Raw genomic sequence first — 26,650 nt, 5'->3', positions numbered from 1 at the left:
TTCCAACTCCCCCAACACCCTGCTAAGAGCCAACGGCAGGAACACATCTAAACCCCAAGAGGCCAAAGGTGTAGTCTACAAAATTGACTGCAACTGTGGGCAATCTTACGTAGGTGAAACATCCCGCCCAATCAACACCAGAATCAAAGAGCATAAAACCTCCACCATGCTTTTTTTCTATTACCACAGCACTGAAATAAAAGATTATATTTCTGATGATATGTGTTTCGTAATTCTTTATAAACTTAATTAAAGATTCAGTACATCTTAAAGTGTCATCCAACATATTCCAATCCTGTACTCGTGATGGCACGCGTTCGCTACCCTTAACTTAATTTGTACTTACTTACATACTTTGGAGATTTAACGTGCGCTTTCCGACAGATGCACACGGGCCCGACCATGCCATTTAATGTGTTTCCGAAAGGGGCGAAAGTGGTGTGTGCAACCCAAGAGGGGGCTTTAGGGGTTGCTTATATAGAATTTGGGAATTTTGAGATTTGTAATAGATGCCGATGGGGTTGGGGAGGAGAACTAAGGGAGCTGGGTATGGTGGATGTTTGTTTGTTTATGTGATTTTGATTTGGTAGATTATTGTGTTTTTAAATGCGTTTTATTAGTTTCGTTTTGATTAAGAATACGCCTAAGGCCTTGAAATTTTCTAGTTTATTTTGTGGGTTTAGTATTGCTTCTAGAGTGAGAGCCTTGTTTAGATTGAGGGTGGTTTGTAATGCGGTTCGATGTGTTAGGTAGTGTGTGCAGTGGATGAGTGTGTGTTTGTAAGCCACCCCTCGTAAATATATAAACAGTACAAACAACAAAGCGAGATCCATATCACCTAGCACAGATGGGGTACCCGTATCATACAATAGGTGTCACAGGTGGGTCGGTTCTCAATTGCATGCGTGCGTCCTTTGAAGAATAATTCACCGACGCTCCAGGCGACGCGGCACGTGTGCAACATGGCCTGTCTAAGCGTCCTTGTCCATTTCTGTAATTAACGTTGCCCATTATGTCAATAGATTCACCCATAGTTACGCAAATGGCACTGTACGTCGCCGATTGCATTTCTTTAAAGGAGTACTATCCCATGTCGAATTTGTAGTTCCAGACAGATAATTGCATGTGGTTAAAATCCCACTTTTTATCTGTTAAAGGGGCACTATTCTCTGGCTTCTTCTCGGCTGTCTGACACTGGCCGCTAGGGCTCACCAGCTGGCCTCAGACCACAGTTATCCCCCCTAAGTTTTGCCTTACCATGAACCGGAAGGAAAATAGGAGAATATAGTGCCCTGTTCAAATGGGCTGTTCTTTTTTTGGGAGTGACTTGTGATAGCTTAAATGAAAGATTAGACATTGTAGTATGTTGCCAATTTTTTGTTAGCCACATGCTGTGAAGGTAGTGATTCCAACCTCCCATGACCTGACCCCCAAGTTGAAGGCCGCTTTGTGTGTTTCGGCTCGAAACTTCCGGTGAGCACTGTTGACAGTGGTTATTGCAAAAGGGAGCTGGTCAATGCAGGCCGAAACTTTGTCTATCAAGTGACACGTGGTAGGTTGGTAAGCATGCAACAGGAGAACGGCCTACGACCGATATTAATTATGGTGGGCTGTCATGTCACTGCAGATAGCAAAGAAGCAAATTAATTGTGTTATGAGGCCACCTGCCGTGAGTCGATTTGCTCTCTAACGCAACTGAGCGTGACAAGAGACTGGGCTACCGTCTGCAAGGACAGCTAAATATACTTGGATGCAATATTTGTTTTACGCATTTTTAACACTGATTGGTTATCCCTGATCTATAGAGATTTCGACAATGGGTGCATGTTTTATGAATATGTAGACAATCTTTACTTTTACAAGGTACCGTATTCTTAATGGTTTCTTTTTTATTGTTTTCATTTTCAAATATCCTTATTCAGTTTAGTCTCTCACAATTCGGTAACGTGAAACGTTAACGCAAGAATACCCAGTCTCGATACAAGGCTAAATAGCGCTGAGAATGATGATCCCAGGTGTAAGTATGTCCCGTCCTATCGGAAGCACACGCGACTCACACGATTTGCATTAACCCCAGAAGACCAATTTATATATGTTATGCAGAATGGTAGTCTAGCTATTCCCCTAGCCGCAGTTGTTACTGCTATGTATAAAAGAAGAAAATTTCAACTTGCATTGTAAATAGTGCACTTCTGATCCATAAGTATTTGTTATTCTTCCTTATAGGATTTAACCACATGTTTATACAAGTCTAAATATATTCAGTTTTAATGGTATTCTTCCTTCAAGGATTCCTCAACAGTTACAAAAGATATTAACAATGGGATATTTTCAAGTAAGTACTTCTGTTCTGTTACCACACGTTCGTATATATTTTGCATTTGTATCTCACTAAACGATACTAGTATAATCTCTTTACATAAAACTGAGTTATTTTTTATCTCTAGTGTCTCATAGGCCAACTGTCCGGGTGGTATATTTTATATTTTGTTATGTACTTTGAATGTATGTTTTTTTTTTATACTGCGTGACACGCAAATAAAATATTATCTTATCTTATCTTATCTTTGTTGCCTGACCCTGCACAACTGTGCCCCTACAAAGCAACGGCGGCATGATAACATAAAAATCAAGTCGCACGATAACGCATTTACTGAAATCGTTGAAACGAACGACATGTTTATGAGTGGAACATTGTATTTATAGCTGCCGATAATGTTTGTTGTTTAAAGCCGCAATTTCATGTATTCATGTTCTTCCAACTTCTAAATGCCTATGAAAGACTTCAGGTAAAGGAAAGTAAAGATTTATTCTGAAACGCTCTGTGCAAATTTCAGGTTAGAAAATGACGATAAAATATGAAATAAATCCTTAGTATTTATATTCCAGGGATTCTGTGGGATGCGGTGCAGTCCCATCAACGGTCTTCATATGGCGCCATGCTACCTCGAAGGAGTCATGATGAGTGACTAGGCTTTCAGCCCGCATATTTCAAATTCATTTCGGCGGCGGTCTGTTAATAATCGAGTCTAGGCCAGACAATCCAGTGATTGACATCATGAGCATCGATCCACGCAATTGGGATCAATGACATGCTTCAATCAAGTCAGCGAGCCTGACCACCCGATCCCATTAGTCGCCTTTTAAGACAAGTATAGTCGCCTTTTACGGCAAGCATGGGTTGCTGAAGACCTATTCCAGATTAACTATAGTAAACTACGGTTATAACGAACACGCTTATAACGAACTGACGGATATAGCGAACTTACTCTTTAGTCCCGACTATTTGCTGTAGTTATGCTGTATATATGCTTATAACGAACTACGGTTATAACGAACTTAAATTAGTAGTCCCTTTGAGTTCGTTATAACCGTAGTTTACTGTATAGTAATATGAAAGAATCACGAGTTCCTAAACTTCTTCTGAGTAGTATATTCTAGAAGGGACTGTAAATTTAACCTTTTCTGTTTGTTTTGATAGACTTCCTGTTTTCGGTGCGTTCACCCTGTGGGGTTTTCATACAGACGAGATCCCAGTGTCAATTTGTTTGTTTCAAGGGCATAAACCCGTGAAGATCTGGGTTAGATAAGGTATTCAGCAACCCATATATCCTTGTCGTAAAAGGTGACTTTGTTGCAAGAGGCCAGGCGACTAACCGGATCGGGTGGTCAGGCTTACTGACTTGGTTAATTCATGTCATCGATCCCAATTGCGTAGATCCTTGCTCATGATGTCAATCACTGGATTGTTTGATCCAGACTCGATTATATACATACCGCCGTCATATAGCTCGGCTATTGCTGAGGGCGGCGTTAAACAACAAACAAACACAAATAAAAGGGCAAAGAGGATTGGATGGTATTCAATTACCCCAACCATGTGTCTACCTCCCCAGCCCCCACCCACCCCCCCAAAAAAAAACAACAAACAAACAAAAAACACCCCAAAACAACAACAACAAAAAACAAACTCGACCATCACTAACCGCGTTCATTTACAATGACGCACAGTATAAACAATACAGCCTGAGGTCAGAATTATTACTTTTTCTACTTTTGATAAACGGCAGAGTATACTTGAAGTGTTGCTATCTCCGTGCCTTACGCGTGTCTATTATTAATCATACTAAATTTAGCATCTGTTCGTGTATTTGGAACTCTCGAAGATAGAAGAGCTATAAATATTCTGAAGTATAAAATGTTAAGTGTTATGTCTAATGGGTGAGGGACAAGTGACGTTGAACTTGCATAGAGCCTACTCCCACCGTAACAGACAAACGTTCATACAATAACCATTACTTATTCAAGGTTTCCATCGCCAGAACACTCCTAACCCACGAAGCCGGGAGGGGTTGGGGATGTATTGGGGGGGCAAGACGATTAGATACCTCACATAGATATATTTCACCAGTGTATCACTCATGTGTAACTGTCATTCATGACAAGCCATAACAAGAACTTAAGAATATCAGACAATCGCTGATAGCGGTTGTAGGGACAGAAGGGCCCACTTGCACAAAGCGATCTTAGCGCTAAGACTATCGTAAGCCTATGTTAAAGTATGGGGGTTACCATCATCTTAGCGCTAAGATCGCTTTGTGCAAGTGGGCCCTGAACTTTATTTGCACCCAAGGCTACATAACAATGCATATAGGCGTTAACAGAGAACATAATTATTTAAAATGGCGATCTATACTTATTATGTATAGTCATTGGCGAATAAGAGCTTTTCATATACTACTACTTCAGTGTCTTAATAATGATTTTACAGACTTTTGCTGCTTAGGCCGTGAATGTGGCTGTGCATTACAGCGAATACAGCCCACAGCTTGTAAGCCAGGTCTATGTGAAATGTTTGGTTTCGTTTGGTTTGTTTGTTGTTTAATGCCGCACTCAGCAATATTCCAGCCATATGACAGCTGTCTGTAAATAATCGAGTCTGAACCAGACAATCCAGTGATTGACATCATGAGCATCGGTCCACGCAATTGGGATCGATGACATGCATCAACCAAGTCAGCGAACCTGAACACCCGATCCCATTAGTCGCCTTTTACGACAAGCATAGACACCTTTTACGACAAGCATGGGTTGCTGAAGACCGATTCTACCCCGGATCTTCACGGGTCTGTGAAATGTCATAGCATTTTGGAATAAGTGACGGACCGGCCGTTAATATTCTTGGGAGTCAGAATACTTTTTCGGTCACTCAGGGGAGGAGCAATTATATTATTTTCATAAACACTGTTTCAGAACAATCAGCATGTCTGGCGAACAAACATGTTTTTTCGGTATGTTGAGTACAAATCATTTCACAATAAATGCCAAATCCGTTTACAATATATGTCAATCACAATAAGTGTTAATTATAAGTGTCAATTACAATGTATAAGTGTTATTCATAACATGTGTTAAATACTTATAGGATATTCAATGTGTCGAATGAAATATCATGTTTCTCTCATCGAGTGTCGGGGGAAAAGGAGAGATTTTCACCCGTGGCTTCGCCCTCACGAGATATGTCGCAAGACACATGGAATACTATATTTATTATATAATTTTTGTGTAGTTGCCTACCGGAAAATTGCATTTATTTTATTACAAATGTAAAACGTTGAACCGTAATTCTCCCTAACTAACATGATGGGACGTTTCACCACCCCTTGCAAGTGCGACGTAAAACGTTGTTCCGTGTTTGCAAAATCGTAGAGAATATAAACAAGTAACAAAAGATATTCTTTATCCTACATTTGGATATGATTATACATAAAATCAACTTAAACAAGAATATATAGATATAATGATTATATTTTATTATATATTAACTCGATGATGAAATAGCAAGAAGTAGACCTGAAACGTCATGACAAACAATAAAAGAAGTTGTTATCCATAAAAAATGTCATGTATTCATGTTCTTCAAACTTCTAAATGCCTATAAAAGATTTCAGGTAAATGTAAGTAAAGATTTATGCGGGAACGCTAGGTGCAAATGTCAGTTTAGAAAATAACGAAAAGAAATGAGCGCATAGATCCTTAGTATTTATATTCCAGGGATTCTGTGGGATACGGTGCAGTTCCATCAACGGTCTTCATATGGCGCCATGCTACCTCGAAGGAGTCATGATGAGTGACTGGGCTTTCAGCCCGCATATTTCAAATCCATTACGGCATGTCAGATAAACGTGACAAAAACCTCAAGTGACGTTTCGAATCCAGGTCCAGCAGAGCTTGTCGAGGCTAAGGATTATGCTTTTTGTTTATTTGTTGTTTAACGCTGCACTTGGGACATATTCCAGCTATATGACGGCGTACTGTAAACCATAGAGTCTGGACCAGAGAATCCAGTGATTGACATCATGAGCATCGGTCTACGCAATTGGTAAACGATGACATGCATTTCGGTTGTAGCACGGCGTGTCTGCTTGATATAGAAGAAAAGAACGAAGTGATGGCGGTCTTTGGCGATTACAATTTGGTCAAATCCACGAGCATGGGAAAGGGGCTGACAAACCCAGAAACAAGTCAAGGACGAATATGAGATTCGACCACACGATCATAGGTTCCTGGTACGCTTACGGGACGCAACTCTGAATAACCAATTGAAACGCATTAGCCTGGATTACTGGTCTGTCTCACAGACCGTGAACCGTATTATTTTCCCTTCCGCCGGCGCCCAGCCCTTTCTGCAATGCAAGACCCTAAATGAGCCAAGTCTAGATTTTTCCTCAGCTTCTGAATCTCCTATCCCACTGGGTTTCTTTTTCGAATTAGATGGGGTTATTTATTTCTATCAAATTAAATGTTTCCGAGACTCAGCGTTAGTCTTAGTGCGTTACCAGTGTGCCCGTTTCCTCTAGAATTTCTCCAGTTGGGAATGACTGGCTGTGCTATGTTCACAAACCTCACCAGCTTCTCCATAGCACTTGGCATTGATATACCGCTCAACATGTGCTAAGGACCAATCCTTTCTCTAAAGATGACTATTTTTGTTCTCAACACATGTTCACTTACTTACTTACTTACTTTGGAGATTTAACGTGCGCTTTCCGACTGATGCGTATTTCGCACACGGGCCCGGCCAGGCCATTTAATGTGTTTCCGAAAGGGGCGAAGGTGGTCTGTGCAACCCAAGAGGGGGGTTTTAGGGGTTGCTTATATAGAATTTGGGAATTTTGAGATTTGTAATAGATGCCGATGGGATTGGGGAGGAGAACTAAGGGAGCTGGGTATGGTGGATGTTTGTTTGTTTATGTGATTTTGATTTGGTAGGTTATTGTGTTTTTAGATGCGTTTTATTAGTTTCGTTTTTATTAAGAATACGCCTAAGGCCTTGAAGTTTTCTAGTTTATTTTGTGGGTTTAGTATTTCTTCTAGAGTTAGAGCCTTGTTTAGATTGAGGGTGGTTTGTAATGCGGTTCGATGTGTTAGGTAGTGTGTGCAGTGGATGAGTGCGTGTTCTGGGGTTTCTGGTTGTTTGCAGTGTGGGCAGTTACCTGTAGTGTGTTTTTTAATTTTTTTAGGTGGTTATTTAGGTTGGTGTGTCCTGTTTGGAGTTTAGTGATTACTCTGTCGATATTTTTGGATGGATGGAGAATTTTTGGTTTGGTTAGTGGTTTGCTGAGCACTTTTTTGATTTGGCTATTTGAGTTTAGATATAGGTTATGCCATTTTTTTGTGATTTTTTGCTTGTTTACACTTTTAATTTCTGATTTTGAGATGGGTAAGTTTAAGCTTATTTCTGGGATTTTGAGGGATAGTTTAGCTGCTTTATCGGCGTTTTCATTACCGTATATTCCTACGTGGGCGGGTATCCACAAGAAGGTTATTTGTTTGCCTGCCTTAGTTAGGTCGTTGGAGCTTTTAAGTATTTGATTTATTAATTTAGGTCGGTTTTTGGCATTTTTGTTTTGGAGGGCTTGCAGTCCACTTAGGGAGTCGGTAAGTATTAGGATTTTTTTGTGTTTTTTTGGATTCTTGATTATGGAGGGCTGAGGCCATGCCCATTAGTTCTGCCGTGAATATTGATTGGTTGTTTGGGAGTCGGAAGGATTGTGTGGTTTTAGTTGGTTGTGTGGTATGGACTCCGAAACCTGTGTGTTTGGAGGTCGGATTTGAGGATCCGTCCGTGTAAATGTGACACCAATTTGGCCAATTTTCGTGTATGTATGCTAGTGTGGTAGTTTTAGCTATGTTTGGGTCGGTTTGTTTATTTATTTGGCTAGCTAGTGTTGTGTCTATTTTGGGTATTTTAAGTTTAGGGGTGAAGATATTTGATTGTTTGCAGTTTTGTTTAAGATTTTTAATTTGGTGTTCATTTAGGTAGTTTGTTATTCTTTGGGATATTGGGGTAAGTAAGGGGTGTTTACGAGCTAGAGCTTGGTTTTTGGGGCTGATGTTTTGGTTTATTAAGTTTTGGATGAGAGGGTTTGATTGGGACGCAGCCCAGAAATTTAAGCATAGCTGTTCCCTGCGTAGACTTAGCGGCATTTCTCCTGTTAAGGCCTGAAGTGAGGTGTAGGAGGTGCCATGTTGGGTGCGTGTAATTAGTTTGAGAGCTTGATATTGTATTGAGTCAAGTTTTTTAGATAGAGAGTTGTTTAGGGTGTTGTATATGGCGCAGCCGTAGTCTAGTTTTGATCTAATTAGTGATATGTAGAGAGAGAGGAGGGTATCTTTGGATGCTCCCCAGTTAGAGCCAGTTAGGCATCTTAGGGTGTTTAGGTCTTTACTGCATTTAGTTGTTAGGTTTTGGATGTGAGCATCCCAGTTGAGATGTTCATCGAAAATAAGTCCTAAGAATTTGGTTTGTTTTTGAAATTTGATTGTTTGATTGTTTAGCTGGAGGATTGGGGAGGCGGGTTTCATGTTTTTATGTTTGAATACTATTCCTGTTGTTTTTTCTGAGTTAAGGGAGAAGCCCCATTTGTCAGCCCATTGTTGTATTTTATTAAGAGATTTTTGGAGTAAATTTTGGACCATGTTCATGCTTTTAGTGCGGATCCAGATGGCTCCATCATCCGCGAATTTTGATGTGTTTACTTTAGGGGATAGGCCCTAACACATGTTCAGTAGTACATACAAAATTAGTAAATATTAATATCCGGGTATATTAGAATGGCAGGTCGGTGACCATTGAGCAGAATATAATCAGAGACCATGCCAGCCGCTTCTTTGTAACAACAGTAGGACACACGCGTTGACGTCATATACTTAATCGGGTGGAACAGAGTGGACAATGGGGTAGAAGCAGCTGCGCTGGTGCTTTGTTTCACAGCGTAAATGTATGACATGACCACATCAGGGCAATTCTTTTTAATGAATGTATGAAGTCTCAGAATCTTTCAGATAAACCTGATATTGACAAAGTTTGTCTAATATTCAGTGACGCCAGTGTGTGTTTTGTATTCAGTGATGCCAGTGTGTGTATTGTATTCAGTGACGCCAGTGTGTGTTTTGTATTCAGTGATGCCAGTGTTTTATATTCAGTGACGCCAGTGTGTGTATTGTATTCAGTGACGCCAGTGTGTGTTTTATATTCAGTGACGCCAGTGTGTGTTTTGAATTCAATGACGCCAGTGTGTGTTTTGTATTCAGTGATGCCAGTGTGTGTTTTGTATTCAGTGATGCCAGTGTTTTGAATTCAATGACGCCAGTGTGTGTTTTGTATTCAGTGATGCCAGTGTGTGTATTGTATTCAGTGATGCCAGTGTGTGTTTTGTATTCAGTGATGCCAGTGTTTTATATTCAGTGACGCCAGTGTGTGAATTGTATTCAGTGACGCCAGTGAGTGTTTTGAATTCAATGACGCCAGTGTGTGTTTTGTATTCAATGATGCAAGTGTGTGTTTTGTATTCAGTGATGCAAGTGTTTGTTTTGTATTCAGTGATGCAAGTGTGTGTATTGTATTCAGTGACGCCTTATAGCATATCTGTACGAATTTTAGGAAATTTGTCTCTCATCATTCTATTTTGAATGATACAGCACATTCTATCAGTTTATTTGTACAAATTGTTTTATATATGTACAGAAGTGAGACATAAATAAACCATTGTCTCTCTGGTTAGTTGTAGTGTTGTCCTCAGGGGATCAATCGACCGGCACTCATTGTGCAAATCAGCAGGGTCGGCGGAAGAGGTCATTGTGTATATCTACTGACGGTGTAGGGGGCTTGGGACACAATCAGTTTCAAGACAAAGAGCAAAATAGTCAATAGTATTTGTGTGCGATTGAGTGATGCAGGGGAACTGTGCACTGAGCAGCTGTGACCTGGACGCCATATGTACCCGGGTGTCATAACCTACGGTAAATGAAGCATGGTCTAAATTAATGATTGAGTGAGTGAGTTGGGTTTAACGCCGCTTTTAACAGTATTCCAGTTATATCGCGGTGTGTCAGCTTAATGGGAGGAAAGCCCGAAGTGATGCAGGTCTTAGACGTATACCACCTCGGCGAAACCCACGAGCACGGGTATGGTGCTGACAAACCTAGAAACATAATCGGGGCGAACCGGGATTCGAACCCACAAACATAGGTTTCTGGCGTGCCCAAGGGATGCAACATGCTCTAAGATGACTCCCCAGTATTCATATAGGACCTGTATAGTACCTAATGAGAGGTCGATGTAATCGTTAAGCCCCGCTTGGTAAAGTCTTGGTAGCAATAGTCAGAAAGGTGTAGAATCACCTTTTCAGAGATATTTGTAATTCCCGGATCAATTTCCCTTCCTGTTTTGTTTGTTTGTTTGTTTGTTGTCTAACGCCGCACTCAGCAAAATTCTAGCTATATGACGGCTGTTTGTCAATAATCGAGTCTGGAACAGTCAATCCAGTGATTGACACCATAAGCATCGATCCACGCAATTGGGACACGATGACATGCATCAACCAAGTCACCGAGCCTGACCATCCGATCCCGTTAGTCGCCTCTTACGACAAGCATAGTCGCCTTTTACGGCAAGCATGGCACATTTCTGGTGTCCTTCTACCCCGGATCTTCACGGGTCCTTCAGAGTGAGTATGAGTCGCGATCCTCAATATCATGGCGAACACGTGTGAATCTGTGTTCAAGTGCAACTCATTGTACACAGTTGTCTCCCTTAGCTGCCATGATAAGCTAATCATGGGTTCGAATCCCAGATTTACCGGAGATATCCCTTCTGGCCTATCTGCACCATACTTTGCTCGCGGGTTCACCAAGGTGGTAAACGTCTGCATTACTTTGGGGCTTTCCTCCCACATTAAGCTGACACACTGTGACATAACTGAACGCATCAAATAGGCATTACCCCTAACATATGAGTAATTCCTTTGTTCTCTCGTGTAGGGTAAGTAATGTCGGCTTGGTAAATAAATGTCACTCATCCGAGTGAATAGCTTGTACTGATTGTTCTCCATTCCTCAATTGTTTCAATATTCATGAATTTGAATTTAGATGCATTCCCAGTCCGCGCACTGTACTGACCTAATAGCATGTTTGCTGTGGTATAAACTTCACGATGTTGGTGTCAATGGGGGCATGCCTGCAGCGCTTCAGTCACTTTATCGCAATATTTATTGAGTGAGTTCCTGGCGTACCCAAGGGACGCAACTCTGCACAGCGAATCGCGGCGCCTGAGACGACTGGGCCTCCTGTGCCCCCATCAATGTTAAAGGGCAAGTTCACTTTCAAATGGGGACGGTTTTGTTTGGCGGGTGCTGGTGCTGATGTGATGTACGCCATCCAGTTAATTATCAATAAATATGGCAGTTATTTTTCAAGGGAACTTCTTCAGTCCAGGCAATGTATCGGATGCCATGTTGTCTCACAATAAACTGGTACTTCTTATCTTTTGCGTTGTGACAAGACAGGAACCCAGTTAAATTGGCACCAATTACGTCATAATCAAAGGGGGATAACTCAAGCCTGTTTAGCTCGGAAAGGCAGGCCTCATAACGGCATGACATTTTCACATTTACTGTGAGCTTCCTACTTTCACTGTGAGAAAAATGAGTGTACATTTTCAAACACTGATACTAATTAATTCTAAAATTGCGTTTTGTTTAAAATAAGAAAGAAACTGATTTTTGCGTGTACACTTCCCCTTTAAATGTCGTATGCGAGTAAATGGTATGTGTACATCCTGGTTTCATGTTAATCTAGGCTTGAAACATTGATGTTTACCGTCCACTATAATGTTTCATTTGTTCATCAATGACTTACTTTGGGCGGTCGGGGTGCCTAGTGGTTAAAACGTTCGCTCGTCACGCCAAGGACCCGGGTTCGATTCCCATATGGGTACAATGTGTGAAGCCCATTTCTGGTGTCCCCGCCGTGATATTGATGGAATATTGCTAAAAGCGGCGTAAAACCATTCTCACTCACTCCCTTACTCAATGACTTGCTGGATCTTATGACTGATTCCAAAATAGGCAATATTCTTGATGGTACCATTATTTCCGCCTCAATGTATCTTGGCAATATTATTATATTTGCTGAATCTAAAAATGACTTGAACAAATTGCTACAAAGATTGAATAACTAGCGTGAAACTAATGATACTTTTATTAAGTGCGACCGCCCCGTGCTCTAGCGGTAGAGAGTCCACCCGGAGAGCGGAAGGTCCGGGGTTCGTTCCCCGGTCGCGTTATACCAAAAGACGTTAAAAGATGGTATTTGTTGTTACCCTGTCTGGCGCTTGGCATTAAGGGGCTAAAACAAGGACTGGTCGGCTCGGAGTCAGTATACTGTGTCTGAGTGGGATATTCATGTCAAACTGCGGCATGGTATCTCAGTGAGCTAGCACTATAAATCGGCATCAGTCCGAACTAGTACAAGCAGCCACACACACGTGCATGCCCGCTACCTGTGTTTATTCATGTAAAAGACCAGTTTTCGCCCTTGCTTAGAAATCCTGTAATCGGCCGAAATTCGCACAGCAGTTGACGAACCGGATGTCGATTTCGTTCCGCGATTTTGATTGGATTATGCATGGACCCGTTAGTCCAACCAAAATATAACTTCATAATTCCATCTTTGTTCGGCAAGGGTGAAAAGTAGACTTTCATAGCCAGTAAACTCCCTTGCCTCGGGAAGATGGAGTTAATCGTTGACTAAACATCTTGCTTATAATGCAATGGCTGCTGACAAATCAGCTGACCCGGCGTTAGGCCAACCGATTTCCAAATTTACGACAATTGTGGGTATTATTTCAGCACTTTTTTCTAAGTTAAATGACACTATGATGTGATCTGTCCTGAGTTATGACGCATCTGTAAGGGGTAACACTGGTATCTGCCTTTAGAGCAGCACACCACCGAGATATCAGGTGTTTTCTTGGCGTGGGCAGATATGCATTAATCTGGTTCCTAATGGGAATAACGGGTGGATATGTACGGCAAGACAGTGGTGTCGTTTCAGAAATATGCCTGATCGACTAAATAAACAGACTTTATAAGGACAGAAAGGCTTGCTGCTAATCATAAGAATTGGACATAAGAAATAGCCCGACTTAAACATGCAGCATATATTCCACATCACCACTGGCTTAGATACGAAAGCTTTTCTCGCAAAAAAAACAAGATATTCTTATGGAAGAATATCTGTCCATTATACAATGATCTGCATCTTACCATCCTGTATAACGGCTAAAATGTCCAACTTTTTAAACCTGTCAACGATAAGAAGTTGTGTGTCCTTTTAAAACACGAGGTAAATATCACTACCAAACCTGTTTTTTATTACTATTAGAATGATAAAACCATTTGTTATTTGGGTAAAACATAAACTTGTTACAAACATGGCAGGTTGGCAGAGAGTTGACAATGTTGCATGGCAGAGAGGTACGTTCCAGGTACTCTTTCAACATCACCTCAACAGAAAGAACAAGATTGGGTGATTATTCCAAACGTGGCAATATTGACACATGCTTTCATCACAAATTGAGTTAATAAATGTATTTATTTTGGCATACCGTATTCGACGTAATAAGCGCCCCGCTCTAATAAGCGCCCACGGCGATATTTTCTGATATATTGGCTAGTGAATAAGCCCAATTAGCATCCCTTCCGATTGATCAATGTACACAAGATTTATTTATTCGGTATAATACGCACACGTGTGTTATATGCACCCTTATTTGTGGGCAATTAAATTCTGGAAAAATATATCTGTCGTACATAAACATTTCAGGCTGTCAGCACAAACCACGAAATTTATCTTTGAACTATCAACTTTCAACCTTTTTCACCAAAATAATATTCTAACAAGAGCCCCCTATTTCTAATTTTGAGAGCGCTCTGGGCGCTTATTACGTCGAATGCGGCAGTTATTGTAACCTCTGTTACTTGATGTTTATAAAGAAGCAATCAGCAACGGGATTTGCACGATATCAATTTATTAAAAGAATAAATGAAAGAATTATGAAGAGCATAGGGAATCAACATCAGTTGTCATCCTAATTAGTAAGGCTTAATCTCAGAATAAGTTCTGCTGTGCTGCTGTCTGGTTACTAAAGGGTTGCTCATGTAGCGCTTGCTAAAATACATGTACTCAATAAAAAAGGCACACCAAGGTGAATATGTCACACATTTTTATGTACAGACTTCTAAAAGCTTTGTTTCGGTTCCTAAGAGCTAAATGACTAACCTTGATGTGGTAATATATCACACCTTGTTGAAGGTGGCTATAAAATCCCGAGAAGCACAATGAAAGCCTTTTCATTTATTCAAGTTTTATTTTCTCATGAGGTGCCTGACAAATGGGACATGATGGAGACTAATCCATTTTACCACAAGGGTAACTCAGTCATGGACAGACAGACAGACAGACAAACTTATTCGGTACTTCAGGCCACCGGCCCATAATACAATGGAAATATAGTGTATATATATTTGCATGCTGAGTAGATTTAATAATGATTTACCGTTCAACACTTTCCATTCGAATGTTCATGACTTGGAAGAGAATTTTACCTAAGCTTTTTTATAATTTGTTCGTTTTCAGCTGACATAAGTCTTATAAAAGTCTCAATAGAGAGAGGGGTAACGAGACGCTTGGGAAAAGAGTTTCTTCTTGATCTAGAGTACTGGTCACAAATCATAAGAACATGGAATTCATCTTCAACATGGTAATGTCCCTTCGAAAAATAGAAAGTGCAGACACGTTCATTATGTGGGATGTTGTTGGGACGACCCAGTTCAACAGCAAGTCTGAAATTATTACACCGGAACATGGCTATAAGTCTACGTTGGTAAGAAGACATATCACAAGTAATATATATGATTCCACATTTAGTAATGACTTGAACTGTGAGTAGTAATTGCATTTCGTTGCATTGGAGACATTATGGTATCTGACAAATGGGGTGGAACATGCAGATTTCGGAATCCAATCATACAACTTGTTTTCCTCTATTACGACTAAATTGGTCTGAACAGAGACAGGACGGAGAAAAATATTCCCATGGTACTATTGACCTCAAGTTTCCATACAAATAAAATCATTAGACATTTCTTTTTAAAGAACAATGCAAATAGCAATTTCTTTGTTCCCAAAATTAGGGTATGCTCATCCATCAATTGTCAGTGACACACTACAACTACAACAGCTACAACTACACTACAACTATTTATAACAACGAAAACCCTAAACACACCTCTTATCTTGGACTGGCATTTAGCACAGATCACAAACATATAGAAACACATCTTTCAACATTAAGAAAAATAAACGTTTGAGGTATATTTTCTGGGATAATAACATTGTATAATGATGAGACCATGTGTATAGACTATAAAACTATAAAATCAGCACTTCAGTGATGCAATAAGTCCTAATTACATTAATGCAGTCAACAGTTTCTGTCAAGCAATGTGTTCTTGATTGTTCAGTCTACATTTAGACACTCAACACAGCTTCTAGTATATATATATATATATATATATATATATATATATATATATATATATATATATATATATATATATATAAAATACAAAAGTCCAAAGATGAGCTGTATAAATTACTCCACCGGTATCACGCATGTGATTGTCAAAAGTACAGTTATACCGTTTCGCTGTTTTGACATCAAAGTGCACTCTAACATAGTGTGACGTCATAGTGCAATCTAAATTTGTGTCGTCACAATAAGACAGGCGTAAGACGATAAGGCAGGCATACGACACACACAGAAATAAGTATTGTAGTGGCAGTACAATAGCTCTTAGGATGTCCCATGTCTGTGCAATGTATTCGGCCTTGCATCCAGCACATTGTATGACAAAAATCAAGTTTTTTGTAGCACAATTCTTATTTTCATGAAATAATGTGTAATTTCAACTATTCATCTTTATTATTAATTATTATTATTACTATTATTACACAACATCCATGATGCATTATAATTGGAGTGTGCAGACTGGTTACCCCAACTTCAATAAATGACCTATGATTGGCCACAGATGTCAAACTGTATAAGTAGAGGTGCTGATTGGTTACTGTTATCACCATAGATGACCTCAGATTGGCCAGAAAGAGCATTCCCAGTAGTGATTGCCTGGGTGATGTCATGCTTATTGCTGTGTGTCAATTGGACCGGAAAATTGGACCGGACATTCCATGACAAAATTCCAAGGTCCTTTGTATAAGTAGAGTGTGCTGATTGGTGACTGTTACCTTCAATAAATGACCAATGATTGGCCAGCAAAAGGACTTTCAAAGGGAGTGATTGGCTGAGTGATATCATGATCATTTCTGTTTGCAAATGTTATTGGACCTGTAAGTCTGAGTTTCCATGACAACATTCAGAGGTCAAACTGTTTCTTCCATGCCTGCAGCATGTCCAGACTGACCGAACCTCCCCCGCAGACAACCGCCAGAGCCGTCTCCACCTTCCCCAGACGCCCTTCTTGCTGCAGCGCGGGGATGATGTTGCTGTACACTGCTGCCAGCGCCGCCCCACACGCTGGTTCCACCAGCATCCTATGGTCATCTGAGCAGACACAACACAGAGTGACACATCTTTATTGTCTTGTTTCATACCACAGTCAGCCTTGTACAGCTATAAGATGGTGTCCAGACAAACCAGTAAGATGACACGAGCAATGAGCAACGTATCACGTCACAGGGAATGACACTTCATCAGCAAAACGTCACCACCCCTCTCAGGACAAGAATACATGAGACTTTTTATGGATAGCAACTTCTTTTATTCTTTAGGGGCAGTCGGGTAGCCTAGTGGTTAAAGCGTTCGCTCGTCACGCTGAAGACCCGGGTTTGATTCCCGACATGGGTACAATGTGTGAAGCACATTTCTGGTGTCCCCCGCCGTGATGTTGCTGGAATATTGCTAAAAGCGGCAAAAACCATACTCACTCACTCTTTTATTCTTTGTCATGATGTTTCAGAGCTATGCCTTGCTCCTTCATCACTTTCTTCATCATCCCAAAAATAGAGTAGTGGCCAGATCTTCAAACTGGCGACATACCCCTTCCCAGACATACCCCTCCCCAGCGTAGAACAAAGCAAACTTAGATTTTCTTAATGTTTTTTTGCATCCAAATGATTGTTGTGGTCAAATGTTTTGATGGAAGATACTGTTTTGGGTTCCAAATGTACATTTCTGTTGTAAAATAGAGAAAATGAAAAAAAGTCCCCTTAAAAGGTAGTGTATGCATTAAGGTCCTTATTTTTATCTTTTATGTGATAGTTTACACATCGTAGACTTGGAATTATTACTATTTTTTTTATTATAGCCTCTCATAAATTGAGTTATTAGGAAAAATAAGCCAAAATATGAAGAATTTTGCTCTATTTTCATTTTCCAATCATTAGAGAGGGGGTTTGCGGATCACATTTACTGAATTTTTCATACTTTATATTTTATCTACATTAATTGTGGATTTTTTTATAAGCTCCTGAAGCATTTCGGGCACATTGTGAGAATCGAACGACATGGTTGTCAATATGAACGTTATATTATCTTTAGTTTTGTAATATTTTGAAAATGAAAATAGAGTGATTTATTCATGTTTTCGACACATTATAGCTCATAACTCGAGCTGTGCCAATTTACACTTGTCAGAGGGGTACACAAAGTAAGTGATCTAGACTACCAGCTGTCAGACTTTCATTTTTATGAAAGCCTTGATGACTGAAAGGGTAAGATTGCTTACTGTGTGCTGGCGATTAGGTGCCTCACTTTGGCAGTGTGGGTTCGAATCCCGGGTTGGACGCAACCCCCCAGTAGTACAAGTAATATAATAATATACATTCGACCACTTTCTAAATGGCCTTGTGTGTTGCTGTCCATAAAAAGTTTCATGTATTCTTGTTCAACTTCAAACACCTCTCAGAACAGGCTTAGGATCTACAGGGGGAGCGTACTGTAAAACGCGACGTTTTGTGAGCAGGAAAGTACTCTGAAAACTGCACGTGACACACTCACAATAGTTTCATGATGCATGAACGTTTTGCAGACCAACAAGAAAGAAAAGATGTAAGGAGGCATATTTTTAAAAATTCACTTCCATATGTTGTTAAACCAGCTAGTACATGTACATGATCAAACAAATAATCCCCACTTAGTGTCAACAGTCTAATTAGGATAAGTTCACTGACCTGCCACATCTTGTCAAGTTGCTGACATAAACACCCAGTAATCCAGATATACATCAGCCAGCCTATTCTGTATTATTCTCTGGCGTTGAAAGTTTATATTTAGTTCAAGATATGAACTGAAGGTACAGAGGTATGGGAGGTAACTCCGGTGAGACTTAGACCTGCGACCCGTGAAGATCCGGGGTAGAATAGGTCTTCAGCAACCCATGCTTGCCGTAAAAGGCGACTATGGTTGTCATAAGAGGCGACTAATGCGATCGGGTGGTCAGACCTGTTGACTTGGTTGATGCATGTCATTGTATCCCAATTGGGTGGATCGATGCTCATAGTGTCAATCATTGGATTGTCTGGTCCAGATTTGATTTCTTTACAGACCGCCGTCATACAGCTGGAATATTGCTGAGTGCGGCAAAAAACAACAAACAAACAAACAAACAAACTTAGACCTGCATCACTTCAGGCTTTCCTCCCACATAAAACCAACATGACGTGAGTGAAATACTACCCAGTCACTCAAAAAGGCCCCCTAAAATAAAAGAATTGGTTCTCGGGCAATGACTTTTGAAAATATAGTGCGGGCGGGCGGTGTTTTTTTTCCGCTTGTTCAAACTAGTATGTAACCAAATAAACAGTTGTGTACCATCAACCTTCGAAAGGGCCTCCCTACATAAACAAGCATACAAACTCTTAACAATGCTTAATGCCGCCATGACCAAAAAACAATAGATGAGCAATAAAGCAGTGGGTTTGTAAAGGGAGGTAACTGTGTGCTATATTAGATCGCATTGTTTTTAAGTATTAGGATTTTGATATGTTTTTAGAAAATGGAAATAAAAATGAAACTTGCAACAGACTTTATGATCATGCGGGCGGTGCCTGAGAACCAAGACTATTATTTTTAGCCATAAGCATATCATTATTATCCTGGCTCTTTCCACATACATACCCGCAAATCTGAGACAGGCACTGACAGCCTCCTTGTCCTCTATAACCACAGACTGGATGTTGTGCTCCTTCTTCTGGTGAAGTTCAAATGCACGGGAGGAAACCGTCAGTGATCCCAGACACTTGGCAACACTGGAACCAAGGGGAGAGGGAATAAACAAAAAATAAGAAACTGTAAGAAAATAAGTGAGTGGTGGGCCAAAATGAGGCAAAGACAAGCAATGCTAGCTGTGGAGAGAAGGAGAGAAGGCTGAGGGGTGTCTGAGCTTGGCCATTTGAACATCCCTGACTTTCCTGGGCTTCAATGAAACAGGTCACAGGTTGTAAAAATTATTATGGTGTGTCTCCTTAAATGTTTTTGTTTGTTTGTTTGTTGTTTAACCCTGCACTCAGCAATATTCCAGCTATTTGATGGCGGTCTGTAAATAGTCGAGTCTGGACCAGACAATCCAGTGATTGACATCATGAGCATCGTTTTTGGCAATTGGTTAGTTGGTTGGTTTATTGTTTAATGCCACACTCAGCAATATTACAGCTATAAGACGGTGGTCTGTAAATAATTGAGTCTGGACCAGACAATCCAGTGATTGACATCAGGAGCATCGTTTATGGCAATTGGTTAGTTGGTTGGTTTGTTGTTTAACGCCACACTCAGCAATATTCCAGCTATAAGACGGTGGTCTGTACATAATTGAGTCTGGACCAGACAATCCAGTGATTGATATCATGAGCATTGATCCATGCAAATGGAATTGATGACATCAAGCAAGTCAGGTCCCCCCGATCCTGTAAGTCGCTTCCCTTAATGAGTGAAAACCAACATTTGAATTTGGTTCATAAAGAATCTCACCCGAGTGTCTTATCAAGTATATCTACACAAGTTGACTGAGGCTTGCAAAGAAGATTAAACTTAGCTACTTGCGCAGATATATTTTACAGCAAAAGACACACAGGTGATATTCTATTTATGATCCAAATCATTCTTTTTAACTTCAGTTTTTAAACAGTAATCAGAGCCGTCCTTGCTAATGGAAGTCTTAAGTAGTGATTGTCAGGGTGCTTCACAAAATTATAAATATATCCTTGTAGGTAAGGTGAAATGGGGTTTAACATCATGTCCAAGATTATTGCACCTATATAGCAACGTGCATAGTTAGATATACTGCTGAAATTATGGGGTGCTGGGGACATTATGGGTGCTGGGGACATTGTGGGTGCTGGGGACATTGTGGGGTGCTGGGGACATTGTGGGGTGCTGGGGACATTGTGGGGTGCTGGGGACATTGTGGGTGCTGGGGACATTGTGGGTGCTGGGGACATTGTGGGGTGCTGGGGACATTGTGGGTGCTGGGGACATTGTGGGTGCTGGGGACATTGTGGGGTGCTGGGGACATTGTGGGGTGCTGGGGACATTGTGGGGGCTGGGGACATTGTGGGGTGCTTGGGACATTGTGGGGGCTGGGGACATTGTGGGGTGCTGGGGACATTGTGGGTGCTGGGGACATTGTGGGTGCTGGGGACATTGTGGGGGCTGGGGACATTGTGGGTGCTGGGGACATTGTGGGGTGCTGGGGACATTGTGGGGTGCTGGGGACATTGTGGGTGCTGGGGACATTGTGGGGTGCTGGGGACATTGTGGGGTGCTGGGGACATTGTGGGGGCTGGGGACATTGTGGGGTGCTGGTGACATTGTGGGGGCTGGGGACATTGTGGGGTGCTGGGGACATTGTGGGTGCTGGGGACATTGTGGGTGCTGGGGACATTATGGGTGCTGGGGACATTGTGGGTGCTGGGGACATTGTGGGGTGCTGGGGACATTGTGGGGTGCTGGGGACATTGTGGGTGCTGGGGACATTGTGGGGTGCTGGGGACATTGTGGGTGCTGGGGACATTATTGGGTGCTCAGGTACATTATGGGGACTGGGGACATATCCTACCCCATTACCCACACAAAGGGAAGTCATGTTATTTGTTAATTTGTTCTTTCATGCCGCACCCTAATTCCAGTTATATTAGATTAGCAATATTGTAAATAATTGAATCGAGAACAGACAATCCAGTGATTGACACCATGTGCATCCATCTATGCAATTGGGATACGATGACGTGCATCAACCAGGACAGCGAGTCTGACCATCCAATCCCATTAGACACCTCTTATGACAAGCTGAAGACCAAGTCTAACCCAGATCTGAGTTCATAATCAGATTTGTGTAAGTGGGTCACCATTTGTAGATGGCATATGAATATTTTCCTTGATATTTATATTTTTCTCTCTCAAAACTGACAACTTTGCATATGACTTGGTGACACATCATATTCATTATACATTCATTTTCATATTTATTGGACATCATAACTCATCATGACATCACGAGTTGACATTTCTATAAATTCTGCTGACAAGGCAGTTTGATTGTCATGGAAGAATGTGTGTGTGTGTTTATGGGTAAAACTAAGCACTGAATCCTTTTGATCTTCTTTATTGTTCCTGTTGTCAGTGAAATACAAGCCACCCCTACAAAATATAACACTGGTTCTCATTGTTTGTAACTATAACAACATGAATTACGAAATTTGTAATTCCATTTTGGGAATTGATACAGACATTGGCTGCAGACTTTGGACTGAATAGCAGCCCTGAGCAGGTCTTCATAAATCCCTGAGAAAATACATTCAAAGAATATATAATGCAAGAACAAATGTTTTCAGAGGTGGCCTGAATGTACAGAGACCGGCGTGATATTGCTGGAATATTGCTAAAAATGGCGTAAAACCCTACTCACTCACACTGAAAGTACAGAGGAAAGGGAAGTAACTCCAGTCAGTGTAAGACAGCCAAAATGTAACTCTGGAATTCCAGCCTATATTTGCAAGGGTGGAAACTGGACTCTTACAGTCAGTTAACATCACCTGGGAAGATGAAAATATCCCTGAACCATAATTTTTCCCCTTCAGACCAGCACTTTCCATGATGCTAGAGCCCTAAATGAAGCAAGTCTAGATTTTCCATAAACTTCCCATCTCACTGAGCCTCTGTTAATTTAAATGGAGTTGTTTGTTTTTACCAAATTTATCTATTTTCAGAGACTAGGCATTAGTCTAGGCCCTGTTCCACAAAGTGACCTTAGGTGAGACATTTTGGGTTACGCTACAAAAAATTAAATCTGAAACGATATTTTTTTCTTACAATGAATGCCATATTTCACACCTTAACTTCTGTAAACCAGACAGAAAGTCTGGCTACAGCATAATGTCATGATTGTAAAAGGTAAATAGAAAAATATTGCAAATATGAAAATCTTAGCGATGAATTGGTTAGTGGAACAGGTCCAACACTTTCCTGCTCAAAAGATCCTGGGCCCACTTGCACAAAGCGATCTTAGCGCTAAGACTATTGTAAGCCTATGCTAAAGTATGGGAGTTATGATCATCTTAGCGCTAAGATCACTTTGTGCAAGTGGGCCCTGTTCATCCCACTCGTTACCTTGTGATGTCTGGGAGTGTGACTAACTCCCCTGCCTTGATGGCTGCATTGAAACAATTAGCCCCATCTGTTTCCATGGCAATGATAGGTACATCCTTCCACCCGACTTTCCACATGCCTTGGACGATGCCGATCAGGAGCCCCCCACCTCCGACACTCGTCAGCACAACGTCAGGTTTGACTGGCATCTGAGCAGCAGCCTCAACAATCAAACTCTCATGTCCTTCCCTGTAAAAGTGGATGAGTTTTTTCACATTAACATTTTTTTAAACTTTAGGAAGGTCAGACAAATCTTAATAATTTTTTAGGGATTGTTTTTTGATTATATGCTAAGATGAAGGCTGCTAATAAGATAAACAAATGTTACAGTTAACTTGGAGATAAACCTGCTGTGTTTTAAAAGTTGATGTAATCCCACTGTAGACTAGACACCTTATATTTTATTTTGGAACCCAGCGCTTTAGCGCAGGGTTTCAAACATACAAATAAGAGGTTTTTTAAACTAATCAGAATCACACATTCTTCAATGTCATGGCAGCATATCCTACAAATAACTTATTACAACAACAATAATGTTAAAATAATCAAATATCAAACTAAAACTTTACAAAGAATATTTCTTCTTCCTTTGAAAAACTTAAGGAAGACTTAAAAATATAAGAGCAATATAGTTTTATTTGTTGTCTTATGCCTCAGTCGACAATAATTCAGCTTAATAAGGCTACCTGTGAATAATCAAGTCTGGACCAGGCAAACCAATGATTTATATTGTGACAATTGGGGACCAGCTGACGAGCATAGGTTGCTAGGGTACTATTTTATTCCAAAATGTTTGATTTTGTTAAAGAAAAATTCTATTTATCATATTTGAATTTTTTAAAAACAAAAATGTGCATGAAATGTGTGTTACCCTACCATATATCTGGGTGGTCAAATGGATGAATATATTCAGCCCCTGAAAAACAGTTTCCGCAGCGTCAGAAATGAACATCCGGACAAAGGGAGGTGGTTGGTCAAGTCACTGCTAAAGAATGAGTGAATGAGTAAGGTATAAAAGTAAATTAACATTAAAAGGGAAACTAATCAGTACTTTGAATTCCTGTGGTAAACCATCTTCCCAATGCAAGGGAGTTAACTCACTATAAAAGTCAAGTTTCCACCCTTGACAAACTGGGCTGGAAAATATAGATTAATTATCGATCAGATCGTCTTAACTGGGTGCCACCATTTTGTTTGAAGCAAATGCAAGTGATATGAAAGATGGAATCTGATTGGTCAGTAGGAGGGACATAGAAGGGACATAACTCGTAATAGCCACTGGTGGCGTCAGGATCGAGCCTTTTATAGTCAGTTAACTCCCATTGCCCTGGGAAGATGGAATATTTTATGCCATGAGTCAGACATGAGGTTACTCTGGGATACAGTTATTATAGCAAATAATATATCCATCATACTTGGCCCCCAGCAACATATGCGAGTTGTAAGAGATGAGAAGGTGGTTAGGCGTTGTTGATTGTATGGATCATTGCATTGAAAAATGATAGAAGCAGCTGTAAAATATCTAAAATCAGCTGAAAACATGAAGATGTTTGATTGTGTCTTCAAACGCTCTCTCATTTTTCTTGTCAAATGATAAAAGAAAATCAATTTCTGACAATGACAGACAGCATATGTGTTGAGTAATTACCTAAACTGCATCACATTAAAGGCGTTCTTTCATTAATCATAAATCAAATTATTTCTTAATTATATCTGCATGTCAAAAGTTTTCATTTTAAAGATATTTGTATATACTATCAGAGTCAGAAGGTTTGTTTGAAGTAGGAGATAAACATACTGTGTTTTTAATGTAGAGCTAGGTTACCTGTAGATTTAACCGCGCTAAATTGAATTTAGAACCGAACGCCAAGGTTTCAAATGGTAAATTTAGCGCGGTTAAATCTACAGGTAACCTAGCTTTACATTGAAAACACAGTATGTTTATCTCCATTCTACCATGACTGAATAAAACGATGAACTCTTTGGTGTCAGCAAATATACTGAGTGAAGCGGCATGGGTTGAGTTCAGTGTTTTGAGTGGGTTATCGATCTGAATTACGGAATCACAAAACAAAATATGGTGCTGTATATACTCAAGCAGTTTGTTTACACCAGAATACTTCACTCGAACATATGACAGGTATTGAAAGCATATAAGCACGGCAACTTGGTAAGCTAGCATTAGGTGGGGATCGCTAAAAGAAACAAAGCAAGCTTTGCAAGGCTTTCGCTCTACATCGCACGTCACCATTATGACGTCATATCGCTCATTGTGACGCAAAAAATATGACGTCACAGTCGTATATAGAAAAGCGCCAAAATTCCAAGCTCTCTGTTGTCTCCAAAACATAAATGCATTCCCTTTGTTGATTTCTGTCGTGTTTTTCTGCACGAGATGTATTGCCACACATCCTTTGAATATTGTAGTAACCGCATATGTGCATTTTGTAACCTGTAATTGTAGATATAATTATTTAAATATGCCTACCGACAATGACTGAAAATAGTACTATTCTATGAGTATTAGCTTCCGCGGTGATGCGGCCGTCAAACCAGTTGTTTCAATCAGAGTTTTTTTTATTGTGATTTTATAGCCTCTGATTGACCAATCATAATCGAGTAAATTCCAAATTCATGGTAGAGTATTGTTTAACACCGCACTCAGCTATATTCCAGCTATATGATGGCATGTGTCAGACTGTACCAAGATATTGACAGCAAGGTGTGATGCTGGGGACAAACAAACCAGGGGTTAATGGCATGAGCAACAATCCACCACATGGCTGATTGATCCATTGTTAGTTGTTTAATGGCACACTCAAGAGTTCCCGCTACATGACAGCAGTCTGTAAATAATCCAGTCTGGACCAGACAATCCCGTGACTGACTTCATGACATTGATCTATGCAATTGACACAGTAACATGCATTCAATCATTTGTTGATTGTCATGGTGACTAATTTGCCAGTTATTTTGACCATGCAATTAATCAGTTGTCATGGTCATTAAATTTGCCAGAATTCATGTCAACTTTGTCACTTTTTTCACGCCCATACGTCAATGAGATTGACCTCCCAATCCAATCACATCTTGGCACAACACGGCATGATCACAACACATCTTGGCACAACACGGCATGATCACAACACATCTTGGCACAACACAGCATGATCACAACACATCTTGGCACAACACGGCATGATCACAACACATCTTGGCACAACACGGCATGATCACAACACATCTTGGCACAACACGGCATGATCACAACACATCTTGGCACAACACGGCATGATAACAACACATCTTGGCACAACACGGCATGATCACAACACATCTTGGCACAACACGGCATGATCACAACACACCTTGGCACAACACGGCATGATCAAAACACATCTTGGCACAACACGGCATGATAACAACACATCTTGGCACAACACGGCATGATCACAACACATCTTGGCACAACACGGCAAGATAACAACACATCTTGGCACAACAAGGCATGATAACAACACATCTTGGCACAACAAGGCATGATAACAACACATCTTGGCACAACACGGCATGATCACAACA

The 26,650-nt window shown here is 40.5% G+C and overlaps 1 protein-coding gene across 2 annotated transcripts in view; it reads right to left on the bottom strand.

Annotated features, from left to right (window-relative positions):
• Positions 1–15,949: 15,949 nt before the first annotated feature.
• LOC139456334 (serine dehydratase-like) overlaps positions 15,950–26,650 on the bottom strand; it is a 30,082-nt gene continuing 19,381 nt past the window's right edge. For both annotated transcript variants that reach the window (XM_071237976.1, XM_071237975.1), the window contains exons 5-8: positions 23,945–23,984; positions 23,030–23,257; positions 19,544–19,674; positions 15,950–16,969 (exon numbers count right to left, since the gene is read on the bottom strand). In XM_071237976.1, the coding sequence (XP_071094077.1) occupies positions 16,782–16,969; positions 19,544–19,674; positions 23,030–23,257; positions 23,945–23,984 (587 nt within the window). In that variant the 3' untranslated portion in view covers positions 15,950–16,781. The remainder of the gene's footprint in view (positions 16,970–19,543; positions 19,675–23,029; positions 23,258–23,944; positions 23,985–26,650) is intronic.

The sequence above is a fragment of the Haliotis cracherodii genome, unplaced genomic scaffold (assembly GCF_022045235.1).
Source record: "Haliotis cracherodii isolate W230 unplaced genomic scaffold, xgHalCrac1.p SCAF_11, whole genome shotgun sequence".
Taxonomy (NCBI): domain Eukaryota; kingdom Metazoa; phylum Mollusca; class Gastropoda; order Lepetellida; family Haliotidae; genus Haliotis; species Haliotis cracherodii.
Note: the sequence above shows the minus strand (reverse complement) of the source record. Positions and strands in the feature narration are given on the sequence as shown.